Source organism: Aspergillus bombycis, assembly GCF_001792695.1.
Source record: "Aspergillus bombycis strain NRRL26010 chromosome Unknown contig00011, whole genome shotgun sequence".
NCBI lineage: Eukaryota > Fungi > Ascomycota > Eurotiomycetes > Eurotiales > Aspergillaceae > Aspergillus > Aspergillus bombycis.
The window spans coordinates 19674-36000 of NW_019170013.1; the positions used below are offsets into that span (position 1 = coordinate 19674).

At 49.6% G+C, this 16327-nt stretch overlaps 4 protein-coding genes across 4 annotated transcripts; all 4 read right to left on the reverse strand.

Annotated features, from left to right (window-relative positions):
* Positions 1-215: 215 nt before the first annotated feature.
* On the reverse strand, positions 216-1670 carry ABOM_002239 (zinc-dependent alcohol dehydrogenase family protein; the record flags this gene model as incomplete). The annotated part of the gene is made up of 8 exons (XM_022529369.1): positions 216-409; positions 461-773; positions 827-972; positions 1028-1228; positions 1296-1311; positions 1369-1437; positions 1507-1576; positions 1639-1670. The coding sequence occupies 8 exons, from the start codon at positions 1668-1670 to the stop codon at positions 216-218; spliced, it is 1041 nt and encodes a 346-aa protein (XP_022392799.1).
* A 1821-nt stretch (positions 1671-3491) lies between these two features.
* On the reverse strand, positions 3492-6773 carry ABOM_002240 (HECT-type E3 ubiquitin-protein ligase; the record flags this gene model as incomplete). Its single annotated transcript, XM_022529370.1, has 3 exons — positions 3492-4411; positions 4460-6544; positions 6608-6773. The coding sequence occupies 3 exons, from the start codon at positions 6771-6773 to the stop codon at positions 3492-3494; spliced, it is 3171 nt and encodes a 1056-aa protein (XP_022392883.1).
* Positions 6774-8380: 1607 nt separating this feature from the next.
* ABOM_002241 (60S ribosomal protein eL15) lies at positions 8381-9325 on the reverse strand (the record flags this gene model as incomplete). Its single annotated transcript, XM_022529371.1, has 4 exons — positions 8381-8521; positions 8584-8810; positions 8884-9040; positions 9239-9325. The coding sequence occupies 4 exons, from the start codon at positions 9323-9325 to the stop codon at positions 8381-8383; spliced, it is 612 nt and encodes a 203-aa protein (XP_022392789.1).
* Positions 9326-10578: 1253 nt separating this feature from the next.
* ABOM_002242 (PSP1 family protein) lies at positions 10579-13292 on the reverse strand (the record flags this gene model as incomplete). Its single annotated transcript, XM_022529372.1, has 3 exons — positions 10579-11101; positions 11159-12591; positions 12669-13292. 3 exons carry the CDS (start codon positions 13290-13292, stop codon positions 10579-10581), a joined length of 2580 nt encoding a protein of 859 aa, XP_022392826.1.
* Between the last annotated feature and the right edge of the window lie 3035 nt (positions 13293-16327).

Genomic DNA, 16327 nt, shown 5'->3' on the forward strand with positions numbered 1-16327 from the left:
CTAGCAATCTTCTCAGATGGAACTCAGTAATCACTTAGTCACCGTGATGGTCAGCCCCGGGTGATGGGCAAATAACGTCATGACAGGGCCAGTACCTTGGGGGTTGCCCTCAGGGTCCTCAACCCACTACTGTTAGTATTTAAGATGGAGAGCCTCGTACATCACATATAAACCTTCATTACTCATAAATCGGTGGTATCTATATATACAAGAATCTAGTCAAAAGTGATAGCCGCCTTGATGGCAGACTTGTTCCTCATCGACTCCAAGCACTGCTCCCACTCTTCAAGCTTGAACACCTTGTTCACGATGCCCTTGACCTTCACCTTGCCAGAGTCAAGGTAGTCAATGGCAGCGGGGAACTTGTAGGTCTCGGAGAAACTTCCAATGATAGTAATCTCGTCGCCGACTGCCCCGAGTGTTAGTCGTTACACACCCCATGAGCGGAAGGGATACTTACAGATCTTGCTGGGAGGCCAGGAAACGCGGGCCTCGTTGTTGTACACGCCGTACACGACGAGCTTACCGCCGCGGCGGACATAGTTGATGGAGTCCTCCAGGATCTTAACACTGCCGGTGGCTTCCACGACAATGTCAAATCCGTAAGGGTTCTCCTTCTTCAGCTTCTCGAACTGTGCGCTAGGATCCTGACGGGACAGAGCGACATATTCATCCCCAGCTTCGAGGGACTTGGCCAGGTCCAATTTCAGACCTTCAGGAGCGGCCACAACAACACGGCATCCACCGCACTGGCGGAGTAACTGAGCAAGAATCTATTTGGTGTTAGAGAGATGCGGAACAGTCTCTCGGATATAGGTCAACCTACAAGGCCGGTGGGACCAGCACCGAACAACAGAACGGAAGAGCCCATCTTCGGAGCGATCTTGTCCAAACCGTGAGCGGCGCACGAGGCGGGCTCGAGGAGGGTGGCATCGACGTCAGAGAGGTTCTTGATCTTGAATACTCTGCCAGCTACAGAGAGTCAGCCTTGGCATGGTAGTGGTCCCCAACATGTGCCACGACTTACCAGGATAGGCGCAGTACTCGGCAAAGCCACCGTTCATGGTGACACCATGGGCCTCGAAGTGTTCACAAAACAACTCATCTCCACGGCGGCAGTAGAAGCATTCACCGCAGAGCTCCGAGTTGTCGGCAACGACCCGCTCGCCGACTTCGAAGCCCTTGACCTTGGGGCCAACAGCTGCGACGACACCAACAGTTTCGTGACCTGACCACACATATCAGTATATGGTATACCCCCGACGGGACATGGCGATGTGGAGTCGTTGACATACCAGGAACCAAGGGGAACTAGCACAGGGTCAGCCAAGGCTCAATTGGTTAAATGTTAGACAGCTGGAATCATACCTTGGCAATGAATTGACCCTCGTGGATATGCAGGTCAGTACCACAAACACCGCAAGCCTTCACTTTGACCTATAGCAATCCGTCAGCAAACGGTTTGCACGACCAGCCATAGGACTACCAAAAGAAACCAGCACATACCAAGACATCATTGTCACGGAGCTGGGGAAGGGGAACGTCAACAACAGCATGTTTCTCCGGCTGCTCATATCTGATATGGGATGTTAGCACTGATCAATTGGCTTAGCAAGGGCAGTAGGGGTCAGTCGTTACCTGAGAGCCTTCATAGACTGAGGAAGAGACATGGTGGATGGTTATCGTTCTAAAGAGGTTCAGCGACTGTTGGTGGTGCGGCCTGAAGACGGCTGGTCGATTGATTGCCAAGGGAGGGGGTTCTTACAAGGATATTGGAAGAGGGAACAAGGCAAGTCAGGAAGGAAAGTAAGTATTCAGGATAAGGAGATGATGCGTGATTGATTGACTGAAGATGAGAATGAAGAATGGAAAAGCGAGAGAGCAAAGCGAGGGAGGAGGAGATATTTGAATGTATTGATGGAGCCGTGAGGGATGGAGGGGGAACTGAGGGGAATGAAGTCAGTTTCACCGGCGAGGTACGAGTGCAAACACCTGTTACTATCCAATCCCCTACTCCAGTACATTAGTATACCTTCGTTCTTACCAGGTTCACTGTCCTCCGGGTCCACTCGGCCAATCCCGGTGGGCATCTCAACGAGTGGGGTCCCATCAGTTGACTGTTTCTCAAACGTCAGAAAAGCCCTCCCTTCAGTCCTAACCATATCGATGCCTTATTTTTGTTTTTTTACCGCTTGCCTGGTCCAAAGTATAATACCGCACCTGACCGGGACGACACTCGATTCGATACGGTACGACTTGATCTGAATTCCACCGCTAACCATCCCGTGTGGTGGTTGTGTACAATACTACTACTAGTAGTACAAACCCATTGGAAAAAGGGTCAAAGCTACGCCCAAGGCCAGAAATGACTTCATAGAATCAGCCAGAACTCGGCCCCACCCCACTCGGTCCGTCGCAAACCAAAACGACTAAACCAATTTACCTACTGCACTAGACTCGCATCGTCGTCCCATGACTTCACTCCCCCACTTCGCGTCCCGCAATAACCTCATCAAACCCCCAAACAAGGCACACGAGGAGAAAAGCCAGCGAAAGGAGAAGAGAGAGAACCTCCAGGAACCACCCTATCGAAACGGTTTGGTTCCTGATGGACCATGGTAGAAGCTTTGTCGAGGCGGCGGACCCCCCCGGGCCACCACCATCACTGATATCATCCACGAAACCGTCCATGGTTCTAGACAAGGGACACGCGATGTAGGTCCAAATCGCAAATACACTCCACGCCTGCTCCACTTTTTTTTTTTTTTTTTTTTCCCACCACAACCTTAGCTGTTAGGCCGGTCCTTACTGTCACTTCCTATCAACAGAGGTTATTCCTCGTCGCCTTAACACTGAATTGGCGCATCAGGTGATACAGTGCTTTGAACATACAGCCTTAGTATGCATAATGGCGTTTCGAGCATGTTGCCTAGGTCGACTGAAAAGCATGGTAGAGCGGAAAGGACTTAGAGAAAGGCAACAATGAATCTAGCCACCACCGCTGGTCCTTACTAGTCAGTCCCGACTTATCACTGGCAACAAGACTGCGGCGAGATCCCTCAAGACAGTTATGATAGCATTGCCAACAGGACATGCAGAGCAGCTCAAGTTAACGCTTGTGGCATGGGTCCCATGACCACAGAGCCCCTAGTTCCCAGGTGTCCCTTAACTTTATACGAAATATATATCTACTAGTAGTTCGAGTAGCACCAATCAAAGCGGAGAATATGGCAACTGCAGCCAGTGCATTACTCTAGTAGATCGAATTAAAGCATCACTTCTCAGGCCTGGCCGGGTCTATGTTCCAAATCGTGCTAGTTGATGGTACCTATACTGTACAATAGAGGCTCCCGCAAAGAAAAAGCAAGTCAACGGATAGGAAAAACTATTAATTATATTTTAACCAAAGAGGATAAGCGCCCCTAGGATAGGAATATGGTCATCACAGCGTCGGGACCAGTCGTCTCAGGGATACCAGCCCAGTGACACGTTTATTTCAGTCCAAATCCCTCACTGTTGAGCACTGCTCCCCAGAGCCTCTGCTCTAATTGTTCCCGTGTAGTATACCGATACAGCCCTAACATATTGAAACATGTACGTGCAGTTGGGAATCGTGACGAATCGTCTCCGAGGCAGGCCACCCGGATTGTGAGGCTCGTTGCCCCCATGGCTGGAATACGGTCACTGCCTGTAATAAATGATAGTATCTTTCGCTGTGCCTGCGGCTGTGTGTGCTCGAAGAAATTCCAGAACCACTGCACAGCCGGCACCATCTCTGGCCGGGGGTCCGACCAGTTGTCATACGTGGCAACTGCCCGTAAGGACGCCACATCCAACGGTTCGTCTGAACCGCGTACTAGAAGTTCAATCTCCTCAGGGCGAAAGAGGGACAACGCATTACCGCCACAGACAGTGAAGAAGCCACGTTTAAAGGGCTCGAACTGTCTGGTAATGGCCGTGTCTAACAGGTAATGAACATACAAGTCCACAAACTCCCGTCGGTTCGCATTTGTAACAGGCCGCTTGTCGCCCCCAGCGCAGAGTGGCACCGCAACTACTTCACCGTAGCGATCCATTTGAGCGACAAAGTCATAGCAAAAGGTCTCTGCAACATCTCCTTCGAAATCCAGAAGGGCCCGGAGGCCCTTCGCAAGTGCAGGTCGATACTCGGCCAGGTCATCGAGGTTACACTTGTATGTCGACCGTGCTGTTGCAGGCTGCGGTCCAGTCGTCTGCGGGGCGGCAGCCAAAAGTTTTTTGAACGCGAAGGGGGGAAGGTTTATATCAAGTATTGTGGAGTTGTAGATGGCTAGTCCCAGTAGAACTCCGACCAAAAAGAACTGCTCCGATGATTCGAAGCAGTATGGATTGAAATAACAAAACTGCGAGTCTTCATCATAGATAAAGAGTCCTGCATACATGTTAGCACAAATATTTATCAAAGTCACGATTGTCTTACCATGATGAGGGTCAAAGATCTCCCGGACCAACAGCAAGAACCATTCCTTGCGGAGACCGCCTGCGTCCACACCCTCTTCACCAACGAATTCAATGCGGAGGCCCTTCTTGATCTCTTCTTGACTCGAACCCACAACTTCACTAACACTTCGTAGGCTATCATCGACCAAACAATCGCGTCGCACCCTCAACAAAAGATACTGGCTGATCGCTTTCCGACTCAATATACTATTGAAGAAGGCTTCGCGGGCTTTCACTTCCATTTGCCGTCGTGCATCGTGCTCAAGTATATGAATCTTGGCCCAGATGCTAAGGAAGAATGGATATTGACAGAAAGAGAACTTCGTGCTTTTAGACTCCCAGGCCTCAAAATCAGACACAAGGTCCGAGTAGTCTAGCAATGTATTATAGAACGCGCTGACTGGGACAATTTGCCCTCGTCGGTATCCTTGAGGTTTGGCCGCGGAACCTGCTTCCTGACCGAGTATTCCATCCGGCTTTCGAGAAATGGTGGCGTTGTTGGCAGTGAAAAGAAGTGACATTACCCTCGCTGCTGCCCGAAGCTGCCAGTCGTCACTATAGACCACAGGCTGATCACGTTTCTCGTTGGCCTGTTTGTTGGTGCTTCTCCCATTAATCGCCGCGTGCAATTCCGCTGGCGTATTGCCGGTGGCGCTGGAAAAACTTGGGACTAAATCGTCGTCATGCTGTGCCGACTCGCTGCGTTTCCGCCCATGTTGACGAGTCAAACGATATGTCACGAAGCTGCCGACGAGATCGACAAGCTTTTCAAATTGCCCAGCTGAAAACCGCGAAAACCAAGAAACAAGGTAGTGATGACAGTCATTGGGCAAATTCGCTAGCAAACCCAGTATCCGCTTGACGATGCCGTGGTGGCCGGGTCCCCCGCTCCGATGCCTGGAGGAAGTATTGATATCAGGAGGCACTGGTCTATGAGAGGTATCTTTCGTATTAGACGGCCGTCTGTTACTACGGGCTGCAGAAGCGGCTCCAGGATGGAGCGCAAAGTGTTGACTCGACGAGTATATCAATGGATTCACCAGGAGCATCAAGAGGAATCTATTATCCTCTGGTCTCTTCAAAGGCCGCCGGGGCCGCTTCAAGAGATTCTCGGTAGCTTTCATAAGTGTCCTGTGCAGGTGCAAGCGCGACTCCATGAATTCTCTTTCAATTAGGCTCATGTCAGCAGCATCCCACCTCTTATTCCTTACACAGTCATCTGCGTTGTCTACATCAAGAGGCTTCAGCCCTGACCACTGCTCGGCCCATGATGTTCCTGCTGTCATGATCAACTGGTACCAGTGTGCCAGTTCAGCCCAGTTGATACGGGGACTCCTGGAGCTGACAGCCCTTGCAGAGCTAGTCGGTTTTTCTTTCAGGTGATGGGAACTAGTTTGTTCGGTTTCGTTCATCCACCAGGAAGAGTTTTCGGCTAAATCTCCTAAGAGGAGAGTCTTTGCATCTGGCTCAAATACTGGATGTGCATGCGTAACACTATTGTCCGGCTTGTGTTTAGCAGGGCTGCACTCACTTGTAGACGGTGGCACATGTTGTGTCGTTGTGAAGGAGCTGTTGAGGCAATCGCAGCCTTTGAATGAACTTATGATGTACTCTTCCACCGCCCTAAATATATAAGGGCGACTTGGCTTATCCCTCGCTGCATAATCGCATGGTCGCAATGCTTCCCGCGGAGAACGGTCTCTTTTTGGCGTGTTCTGTACATCCCGATTCCTCATATGAGAGTCTCTTCCTTCGGTTGGCAGCGAAAACGGAGCAGCATTAGGTTTCAAGTAATTCGTTGTACCATTCATCACCTCCGGCCTGCCAGACCTACTGGACGCTGACGCACTACGACCCCGCGGGTCTACCAGCCGGGGTTCGGTGAGATATCCAGACGGTTTAGCCGGTGATCCTGATGAATTTTCGTCTTGTCCGTTGATATGCCTGTCCGCCTGGCTTCCCGCGGGGGACGCTCGTGGGCCCCGCCCATCCAAGATTTGTCGGAGGTAGCTCGAAATGCATTCATCAAGGATAGCTTTCGTTCGTTCGACGGACAATGGAATAGCTAAACCATGCAGACTAAAGTTAGACAACAAGCATTGAGGAATGTTTTGACGCTAGAGCGCACCTTTCCTGGGGATCGTCGGCAATGGCTTGTCGTCCTTCCCTGGATGAGCATGCCCGCTCGACTCGGTGGGCCCTCTGTGGGGTTCCAAATCATTGACGGTGAGGCATTCGGTACATCTAAAGACTTTGAGGTTCCGGGGCCATCGGACAGAGCAGTTGCATGTCATGCACTTCCCTGTCGTTAACTCCTCTCCCGGTGACAAACGTGGGGCGCTTTCCGAGGGCTACTGGAAAGGGGATCCGGTAAGTACGTGACCTCATCGTCATCATCGTCGGAATCTAGAAAGTCATGCTTAGATATCGACTTGTTTCGCCTTCTGCCGGAAAATGGTGACGGGAATGGATGGCTGATCGAACGAGAATGTCCTCGACGTTGAAAATTATGTGGCGGCGAGGTTGCCAGATTTGCGACCATGGAGGGCGGAAATTGAGCTTCATGGGGCAATGATGACGGGGCGCCCCTCTCCGTCGGCAAAGGAGGGAGGGGCGCATTTAAATCGACAACATTTGAATGTGAAGTTGAAGGGTGGGATGGATTACGGGTAGTCCGCGGCGGCATATGGGCGCATTTGTTTAATTCAGACTCCTGTTGTTGAGTTTATTTGAGCCCGGCAATGGAACGAAAGTTACCGGGTGGGTGGACAATATAAAAGGTACCAGGATCTTGTTTGTCACCCAGAGATGTGGCTCGAAAGATGCAGCAGGGGGGTCACGTTTTGCGATTGCAGGTCAAGCTCAGCAGTAGTAAGTAGTAGTAGTCGGATACTGCCGACGACTGGCAAGCTAACTTAGGCACTGGTGCACTACCTAACTTGGGCATGGGAGGAAAAGGTTAACAGTGTAGCCCACCAACCGAAGTGGAGATTCAATTACTGTAGTTCGTTGCTGAATTGATGAGTAGTAGACACAAATAAGGGCCGGAGGGGGGAAGAAGTACTAGTAGTATGTACCACAAGCGAAGGCAACCCCTGCAGATAAAAAGAAAAGGAAGAACCAGTTGGGCTAGAGAGGCAAGCAAGATTTGAAGTAGTAGAGACAGCACGACGGATTAGGGAGGTCGCATGGGGGTAGGTGAAACCGTGACTTACTCCGTAGTTGTAAGTTGCAATCCGGAGGGGACAGGCTGCCTTAGGCAGCCCACCTTCCCACACTGATTGTGCCCTATGAGTGGCCGGTCCACGAACGCCGGGGCAATTAGTTAGGCGCCAATGTGACGCTCATGCTACTATTTTGGGCTTCGTGAAAGGTCTCCATAACGGTAAAACCTGCACACCTTACTAGCCGTCAATCCCCGCTAGAGATTTCAATGCTAATGATGAATTAATTGGACCGGTGTCACTGTGCAATTAAACCTGTCTCGCAATTGAAACACCATATTCACTACCATCATCTACTTCTACTTATCCATCCGCCTGAGGGAATTTCGGAGATTCATCCTCCTTGGAGCAAATTTATCTCACAGCGTCTTCCTACTCATGCCATTGCAAAGTGATATGCCGGTGCCCGGAATCGGCCTCAGGCCCTCTTGCCAGCTTACATGACCTACGAGATGCTCCAAGCAGTTGAACAGAAATAGTCATACTTCGTTAGGGGAATATAAAAATTGAACCAGTGAAAAGATTTTTGCTAACATCCGATCCGAAAGATCTGTTGCATTATGCTCGCACCCATTTCAAGGATATAGTCATAGAAGCGAGTTTTGATCGAGATAAACACATCCTCAGAATGAGATTTTTTCCACGACACGCAACCCCAGCTATCCACCAAACTACGCTTAGCGGTATCTCCAGTAGCTCTGAGTGTTCTGGAGCTTCCAGGTGTGGCGGCGACCAGCCTTGGTGTTGTTGTAGCGGTGGCCCTTGTTGATACCACGGGACTTCTTGCCAGTGGCGGTAAGACCACGGGCCTCGCGGTGCTATTTGCAGAAAGCCATATCAGCAATGGTCTCCCAGAAATCACTGGGCAGAAATAACGAACCTTGTGGACAGCGTTACAGATCCAGTTGATGCGGGCATCACGACGGATGGCCTTGTGCTGGGGGTCGACAAGGATAACCTCGAAGTACTTGTAGGTAGAGTCCTGGTTGATCCAGTAGGAGTTCAGGACGCGCAAGTTGGCGCAACGGCGGCCAACACGCTCCTCAGCGGTAGCACGAAGAGCACGCTGGTACTTGAGCTGGTTGATACCCTGGTTGGTGGGCTTGCCTACAATCAAAAACTATTTAGCCCTTGTCCTTCCTAACGTCCTGCACAATACTGATGGAGATTTTTTGCATACCGTAGGTGGCACCCTTGGGGGCGGGCCTCTTACGGCCACCGCGTCTCACACGGATACGGTAGACAACATAGCCCTGCTTGGCCTTGTATCCGAGACGACGAGCCTTGTCGGGGCGAGAAGGACGGGAAGCACGGTGGATAGCGTTCAGCTGACGGAGCTATATTGATGCACTCTCAGCAAAGTTCAACGAGTGTATAGCAAGACACACGAAGGAATGTGCCACATCCATCCGCCGGCGAAAAAGATCGTATCGAGCCGCCCAGCAACACCCTCTGAAGAAAAAGGTATCCTATGGCATAGCACACGAGCATCCGGCGGGATGTTAAATGATCGATATTGAGGGGGGAATTCTCACCTCCCAGCAACGGACACGGAGAAGGAAGCGGACCACATCGGACTGCTTCTTCTTCTGGATTTCTTCCACGTACTTGAGGGCACCCATCTTGAAGGACACAAATAAGTCAGCGTCAGAGAATTGATGGCTCCCAATAATTTCAAAACCGTTGTTGAAATCGTCTCGAGAACTCAGGAAGAGTTGGGTATTATAAACATACCTTGTCGGCGGTGGCAGGTCGTCTGTTGTCGTCGAAGTCGCTGCTGAGGTGTTGAAGGAACGAGATCTCTTCAACGAGGTTGTGTGTGGGACGCTAGGAAATTAGGCGAGATCTTCCGCATCCACCAACCAGCGTCCATGCAAGCCCTGTATATGCCTGAGGTGTCAAAAAGCCGCCAAGATCTGAAAATAGTTAGAGTGAAAAAAGGAAAAAGAGATTTTCTCTTTCAGCCTTAAATATCGTTCTACCCTGTAACCCTGGCGCCTTAACCTTAAGGCAGCCAAGTTGTTCTTGTAACGAACCAGAAGTGGAGGACACATTCCAATAGATAGTAGATAATGATGACTTTTGAAAGATTCATTCTGTCAAATCATGCATTCACGATATATCCCCTTGTATTGTAGACACCTATTCTCCGTGCTCTCAATGAAGCTGACAAAACTTGAAATCATTTCAAATATGCATCGCCTCAACAACAACAACAACTACTACTACGAGATTCAAACAGAGCACAGATAGCAGATTGATACAGCATGTAAAGAAATGAGAAGAACATTTGCGAGTACAAACATGGAAATCGCGCCAACTCCTGAGAACATCTTGGAGATCAAATTCAAGCAACCGAGCAGTTAGGTCATGAAGCTGAAAGTCTATTAGGTATCGACACTAGCGACAGATCATTATCTCCGTTGATCCGTGACATGCATTTTCTAATTCTTTAACAGGCGAAAAAGGAAATGAAAAAAAGAACAAGAAGAACGCACATTACAGACGAAGGGGAATAAGGTAGACAAAGAGTGGCGGGGAATTAGGGGGAGAAGTGATACAAGGCAAGCATGAAGATTTAGTCGAATTCTTAGCTGAAGGAAGAATTCGTAGCGTGGAAAGAGGTGTGTGTGTGAAAGTACTGGAAGGAGAGGTATAACGAACAGCTGTCTTGCGCCATTTCGTTTCATCCACTAAGCCCCATGGAGGAATGAACGTATGTATCAGATGAGGCTTTGGTCGCAGTAATGTAACGCTTCGAAGAAGACTGAAAGGCTATAAAGGCATTATCAGAATAGACTGTTTCCATAATCGAACACTCTTCTTCTCAAAGCTCCTGAGACACACTATGCTAAAAGAAGGCATTGGGTTAGCCTCAAGAGCCTAGAGACAATCCCTGGAAGCGGCGCGTCCAATCTGCAGGAGACTGGTGAATGTGAGGACCAGCGGCTGTTCCAGGACTAGTCGCATAATCAACATAGCTAGACTCTAAGCCACCATACGCTGTTGGTGGGTAGGGAGCAAAAGGGTCACCGGTGGCGAGCGTACCCAACCCCGATTCTGGCTGGCGGAGACCCTGCCCGAAAGGCTGATAGGACTCTGTGTATGCGTTGCGCAACGCACCCATCTGATTGGCAATAGCTTCTCTATCAACCCCGTCGCGAGCATGGCCGTATGCCCTGCTTTCTGGGTGATGGGATCGGTCTGTCTGGGTCTCGGCATTGTAACCCAAAGGGTTTGGAGGCTGCAAGCCAGCAGTTGGGGGCGTGACAAACGAAGCCGGATTGATGGCTGACATCCAAATCCTAGTCTTGTAAATCTTGAATAAATCTGTCACAAGAGAGTTAAAGTTGATATATGAGTCCGCGAAGTAATAGAAAGTGAGTTTCTTCCAATCCCTATGAAAATTCGTTAGCATTAATTGTCATCCATGGTAATCTTCATACGATTCTTACATTTGGAATTCCGCATCAAGTATCTCCATGTTGAGCCGATGTTCTGCAACTTTCTGCTGGCAGACCCGCTTCGCCTTCGCCTCGTTACCTTCTTTATCACGCAATGTTAAAATCTCATGATTCTGGGCAAGTCTCTTAATCAATTTTGGTTTTATATCTGCGGATGACTCTTGCACTCCATGAGAACCATGAGGGCCCATGCCACCAATAGCGCTGCGGCTGGTCAAACCCCCCGAGGGACTGATAACGTTGGCCGCTCCACTCTGACCTTGTCTAGAAAACATCATCAACCATTTGTAATGCTCTTCAGCATACTGTTGTTTCAGTTCACGGGCCCTTTGCATGGAAACGTTTGCATGTTGGATGGTTCCAAGATCGGTGCCACGGTCGGCTTCGACGATGACTAAATCACCAGGTTTCACTTGAAGGCCTGTGTCTTCTTGGATATAGAAAACATCCGCACGATGGCACTTAAATGTTACAATATAAAGAAGCTGGTTCTGGTGTGAATGCGCGAGGCCTGCTTGGTGGCGGGCATAGACGGTCGGCATCGTATATGCTTGGTGGAGGGACGTTGGCACTGTGGAGGGAGCATCGGCCACACGAAGAGCTTGATCTCGAGCAAAGTAGGATTCTGCAAATCGACGAGCTCGTAAATACTCCGTTTCCATCTCATGCTCCTCGGGACGAGGAGCCATATGAACACGATAATACTCACGATTCTGGCCTTGCATATTTGAAAGAGAAGGTTCAGTGACACCAACATAGCCATCCTCCCGGTCTCCAATTCCAGGTCTCGAGGTTGCGGCGACTTGTGATTCACCAGAAATAGAACCGTGCCGAATAGGGATATCGGCAAAAGAGTGCCGTCGACTCTGAGGAATATCGGCCATACTGCCAAAGCCGAGGGAGGTCTGCCAGTGGGCCTTCCTGACATTATCCAGAGCTCGGTTTTCCAGTGAAGTGAGCGGTGGAAGTTGTTTTTCAAGGTTGGCCGAGTGCTCAGAAAACCTCCTCCTGGCACTGCCATGGATACTGCTGTAGCCAGGGATGTCGCCCACTTCGTCAAGATCTTCCACTGCCAAATCTGCCTCCTCTGGGACACTGCCGCGGATGCGGTGCAAGTTATGAGCACCTGCGCCAACCACGTATCCGCCGGTTGCGGAAGCGGACGACATAGCACGGTCTCGGAAGCTGCTGTCCATCTGGCCGGCAGCCTGACGCAGAAGAGCGTTCTCTCGAGACAGCTGTTCAATGGTGCGGGCTTGATCGCTCGCGTAATTGCTGAAGCTATGCTCTGAGCCGTTCGGGCTTCCCTCCTCGCCGTCGTCGTCTTCGCGAACCCGGCCGAGAGTAGCAGGATCATGACCCAACTCTCCAAGGAGACTAGGCCGAGATGAGCGATGTTGCAATGCCGAGAACTGACCACCATTCTAGGTCGAACGCCAGAGTAGGTCGCACCGGGCTTATTTGCCATTAGATTTAAGAATTCTGGGTCCAATTGGCCCACCGAGTACGACTGCGAACGATAGGTCTTAGGGGTTGGGTGGAGCGGAATTGAGAAAGGAATAGCAGATTCGCCAGATGTCGTGCGGGTTGTAGGGCTCAGCAACTCGTCATTGAAATAGTTGCTTGCGGTTGAAGGGTTAGACATAGTGGGCGATGGGACGATTTCAGCCAGACGAGGAGGTGGTTCTTTTCGAGATTCGGTGTTCCAGATTCCAGTGCCCCATGGGAATGAGCCACTCCCAACGTGATTCCAGTTGATTGAACTGCTCATTACGGGGCTCGTGCTAGGCCATCCGGACTGGTCAGTCGCGGGACTAGTTGGGTTTGAAGCGCCGGAGGACAAGGGGCCAGTGCTGGTCAAAGAAGCCTTTCGATGGATATTGGCAGGCACTTCATTGAGCCACGAAGTACGACGGGCAGGCTTTGGAATGGGGGCAATGGTAGATGTAGACGTAACCTGCGTGTGTTCCACGTCGTCATCGGACGATGCCAATGCCTCTGAATCAGGCGTCGAACGGCGAACACCTGGGTGAGTTTTCTCCAGTCTGACAGAAGCAGTAGCATTTGGCGTGGAAGAAGTGCTAGACTTGGTTATCTGCACCGGCTTATTGGCTTGCGCAGCCATAGTGTTGTAGAGGTTGATGAAAGTGTCCCTCTCTAGTTGTAGAGAAAAGCAAGTCTTGCTAGACTTCTAAGCTGTGAAAACACAGGAGACCTAAGCACAAGCCCGTTAGCCAGTCGCATGCATTATGCTGTGGCTAAGAACAAGAAGGACTGTCTTCCAAGTTCGTGACAGCGCGGTACATTTAACCAGGGGCTAGAAGGAACACAAGACACTTACCCAGGTATTGTAGGATCAAGAGCAGCAATTATATGCTGATAAGAGGGATGAAATGTTTCTGTTTAACGTTCAGATGTAGTCGAAACGGTTCACTGGTCGGTAGTCGAAGAATCAAAGTTCAGGAAGCGTGTGGTCAACTTCGGAAGATGAGAAACTGAGCAAGGTTAACAAACGATGTCGAAACAGTCTATGAGTTCTGAAAACAAGTCTTTCAAAGAAACAGCCAACGACAATCTGAGGTTTATAAACTCTCTTGTTGTGCTAAGGTCAGTCTAATTGGCATAGATATTGCAATGGGACGTGTGCAGTAGAGCGAACAAAAACACAAGAAAGTCTAGAGATGTCCATGGGAGATACGGATAACCGACAGAAGGGAGTGTAATATATCTGGATATTTCGAGGAAAAGGGAAACAAGTCGTGTCAGATGATCATGAAGGAGATGAAAGGACATATACACCGCCAACAACTGCGGGTGGCGATATTGGGAGCTGGACGGGGTGAATTGCCGGAGTATAGCATGTCAGATGACTGCCAACCCTATGGAAGGGAATCTCAACGTAACAGAGTCCTTGACCATCTCTCACAGACTATCAGTGAAACCGGTGAATCCCTGGTAGTATGACGATGTTCGCTTAGGGTCCCTGCTGTAGTTGATCCGTAGAGTTTTGAATGACATTGAATAACAGATAAAATAAGGATATGCATCCCAAAAAATGCGTTCCTGGAGTGCTCTTCTCGGCATTCAGAATGATTTGTGCATGATGCTTGAATGTAAGGTGGATGCTACAACATGACAAAGCTTCCCCATTGGGTCCGAGGCAAATCGCGGGGAAAGAGGAACAAAAAAGAGCAACATAAAACATGCAGTGGAATGCGGGCTGCGGGGGAGAAATTGCGGGTTGCTCGACACTCATCTTAACAGCCTTGAAACACCAAGAATAAGAAATTCTTTGCACATACCTTTCGCAAGTACAATTTCGGATCAAACCAGACCGATATAGGAAACGTAAGATATTGCCGATCGACTCGACAAGTTACTAACAAGCAGATGAAGTTCGTGATCGCGTCTGTCAAGATGGCCGGGGCCTGTGAGCGATTCTGCTCATTCCATCGTATGATGCTTCAACTTACCAGTCTAATAAAAAACGAAACTTTTCTTAATAGTCTATCCAATCCCAAATAACAAGGCAGTCTTTGAATCAAATGGGCATCTCCGTTGCAGTATAAAAGAAAGTAATGATTGCGCTGAAAGAAGCGACCAGGCTTCTACCGAAAATAGGCGTAGAGGGCGTCTTGTAAAAGGCCGTAGGCAAGGAGATTGGGCAAGAGGGGCCCCTATCCGAGAGAATAATCGTTCTGTTTCTTTCCTTTTTTTTTCTTTTTTCCCTTTTTTTCCTCTTTGTATCTTTGAGTAATATTTTTTGGTCTTTTTTAAAAAAGAAGAACGTTATTACCCAGCTCGATTCAAATGGATTCCGTTCACGGGGAATCTAGTTATACACTCGATGCCGGGTTGCGACAAGAGAGTTGGTCCAGAAAGCGCGGGTTCGCAGACGGTAGCGTGACCATGAAACGGATGACGTTGGGAATCAGTGTGGCTCCAGTAACTTTGGGTAGATCCCCTTAAGAGTAGCGCATCTTCGAGGCGGGCGCACGCGAGATCACTGGTGAGATAAAATGAACCGTCGCGATTCAATCAAGCAGAAATCAGATTGATTACGAAGGATGTTTTCTCTCTTTTTATAGGTCTTTTTGATTGTTGTTAGTTCGATGGTTGTTGGTAGTTGTGAAGAGAGGTTGGAGGCGTGAGGGCGAAAAGTTAAAAGCGGCGTAGCAGCTTCGTAAAGGTGCTTTGGAGAGAGCCGGAGTGTGGCTTCTGCAACGTTGCTGGATCGATCTGTCGCCCCAAAATGCGGGAGGTGGGCCAGGGGCACAAGGCGGGTGACGGTGCTCTCTAATGGTTGAGTATGGAAGAAAGTGAGGCAGAGAAGATCAAATTCCAAGGTAGTATCTGTTCCGAGAAGGAGGCGGCGGCGGAAAAGGAAAAAGAAGAAAGAATAAAAAAAAAGAGAGAGAGAAATCTCAAGGGAGGCAAAAAGCAAATGGGAAAAAAAGGAGGAGAAGTTGTACAATGATGGGAGAGGATGATGGATAGATAAAAAAAAAAAATGCAAGCTAAAACCGTCGCAGCAGCTAATGTACCTAAACCTCAGGCCACTGAGAGTGGACACGAAGGAGGAGAACAACGAGCCACGGGTCGGGGCACCGAGAGGAAGTGGCGCAAGTGGTCCGTCAAGCTACTACCATAATCGTGGTTAGGTTCAGGGAGTCAGTCCATTGAGCTGGTTGGTTTATTGGTCTGTGCCTCTGAACGACATTCATACATGGGTGTATGGACCAACCAATGTCGAATTGAGCCCGGGAGCGTTTGAATTACTTTGGGGTGGTGGGCGGGGTAAGATATTTTGACAGAAGAGCCTAGATAAACCTCGCATGGAGCCACAGGTCGAGTGCAGAAGGTATGAAGAAAGCGGCGCGTGGACGAATTGAAGGTACCCATGCGCCGGAGGGGAGGGAATAGTACAAGAAAGCATTCGTTGGTTCCGACCGTTCATCAGTTCCAGTGATGCCTTAGGTATGGATTCCATGTAGCAAAGATCATGTAATGGAATGAGTGGTGGCGGCAAGTGAGTGGTGGTCGTACTTAGTGTAGTATGACAGACAGGTAGACAGGTGCAAGGAACTGGTCGGCCATCGATGGGACGCTTTGAGTGGGTCGAGTGGAGGTCAAGTTGAAGATCCTCCGGGGTTTCGAAAG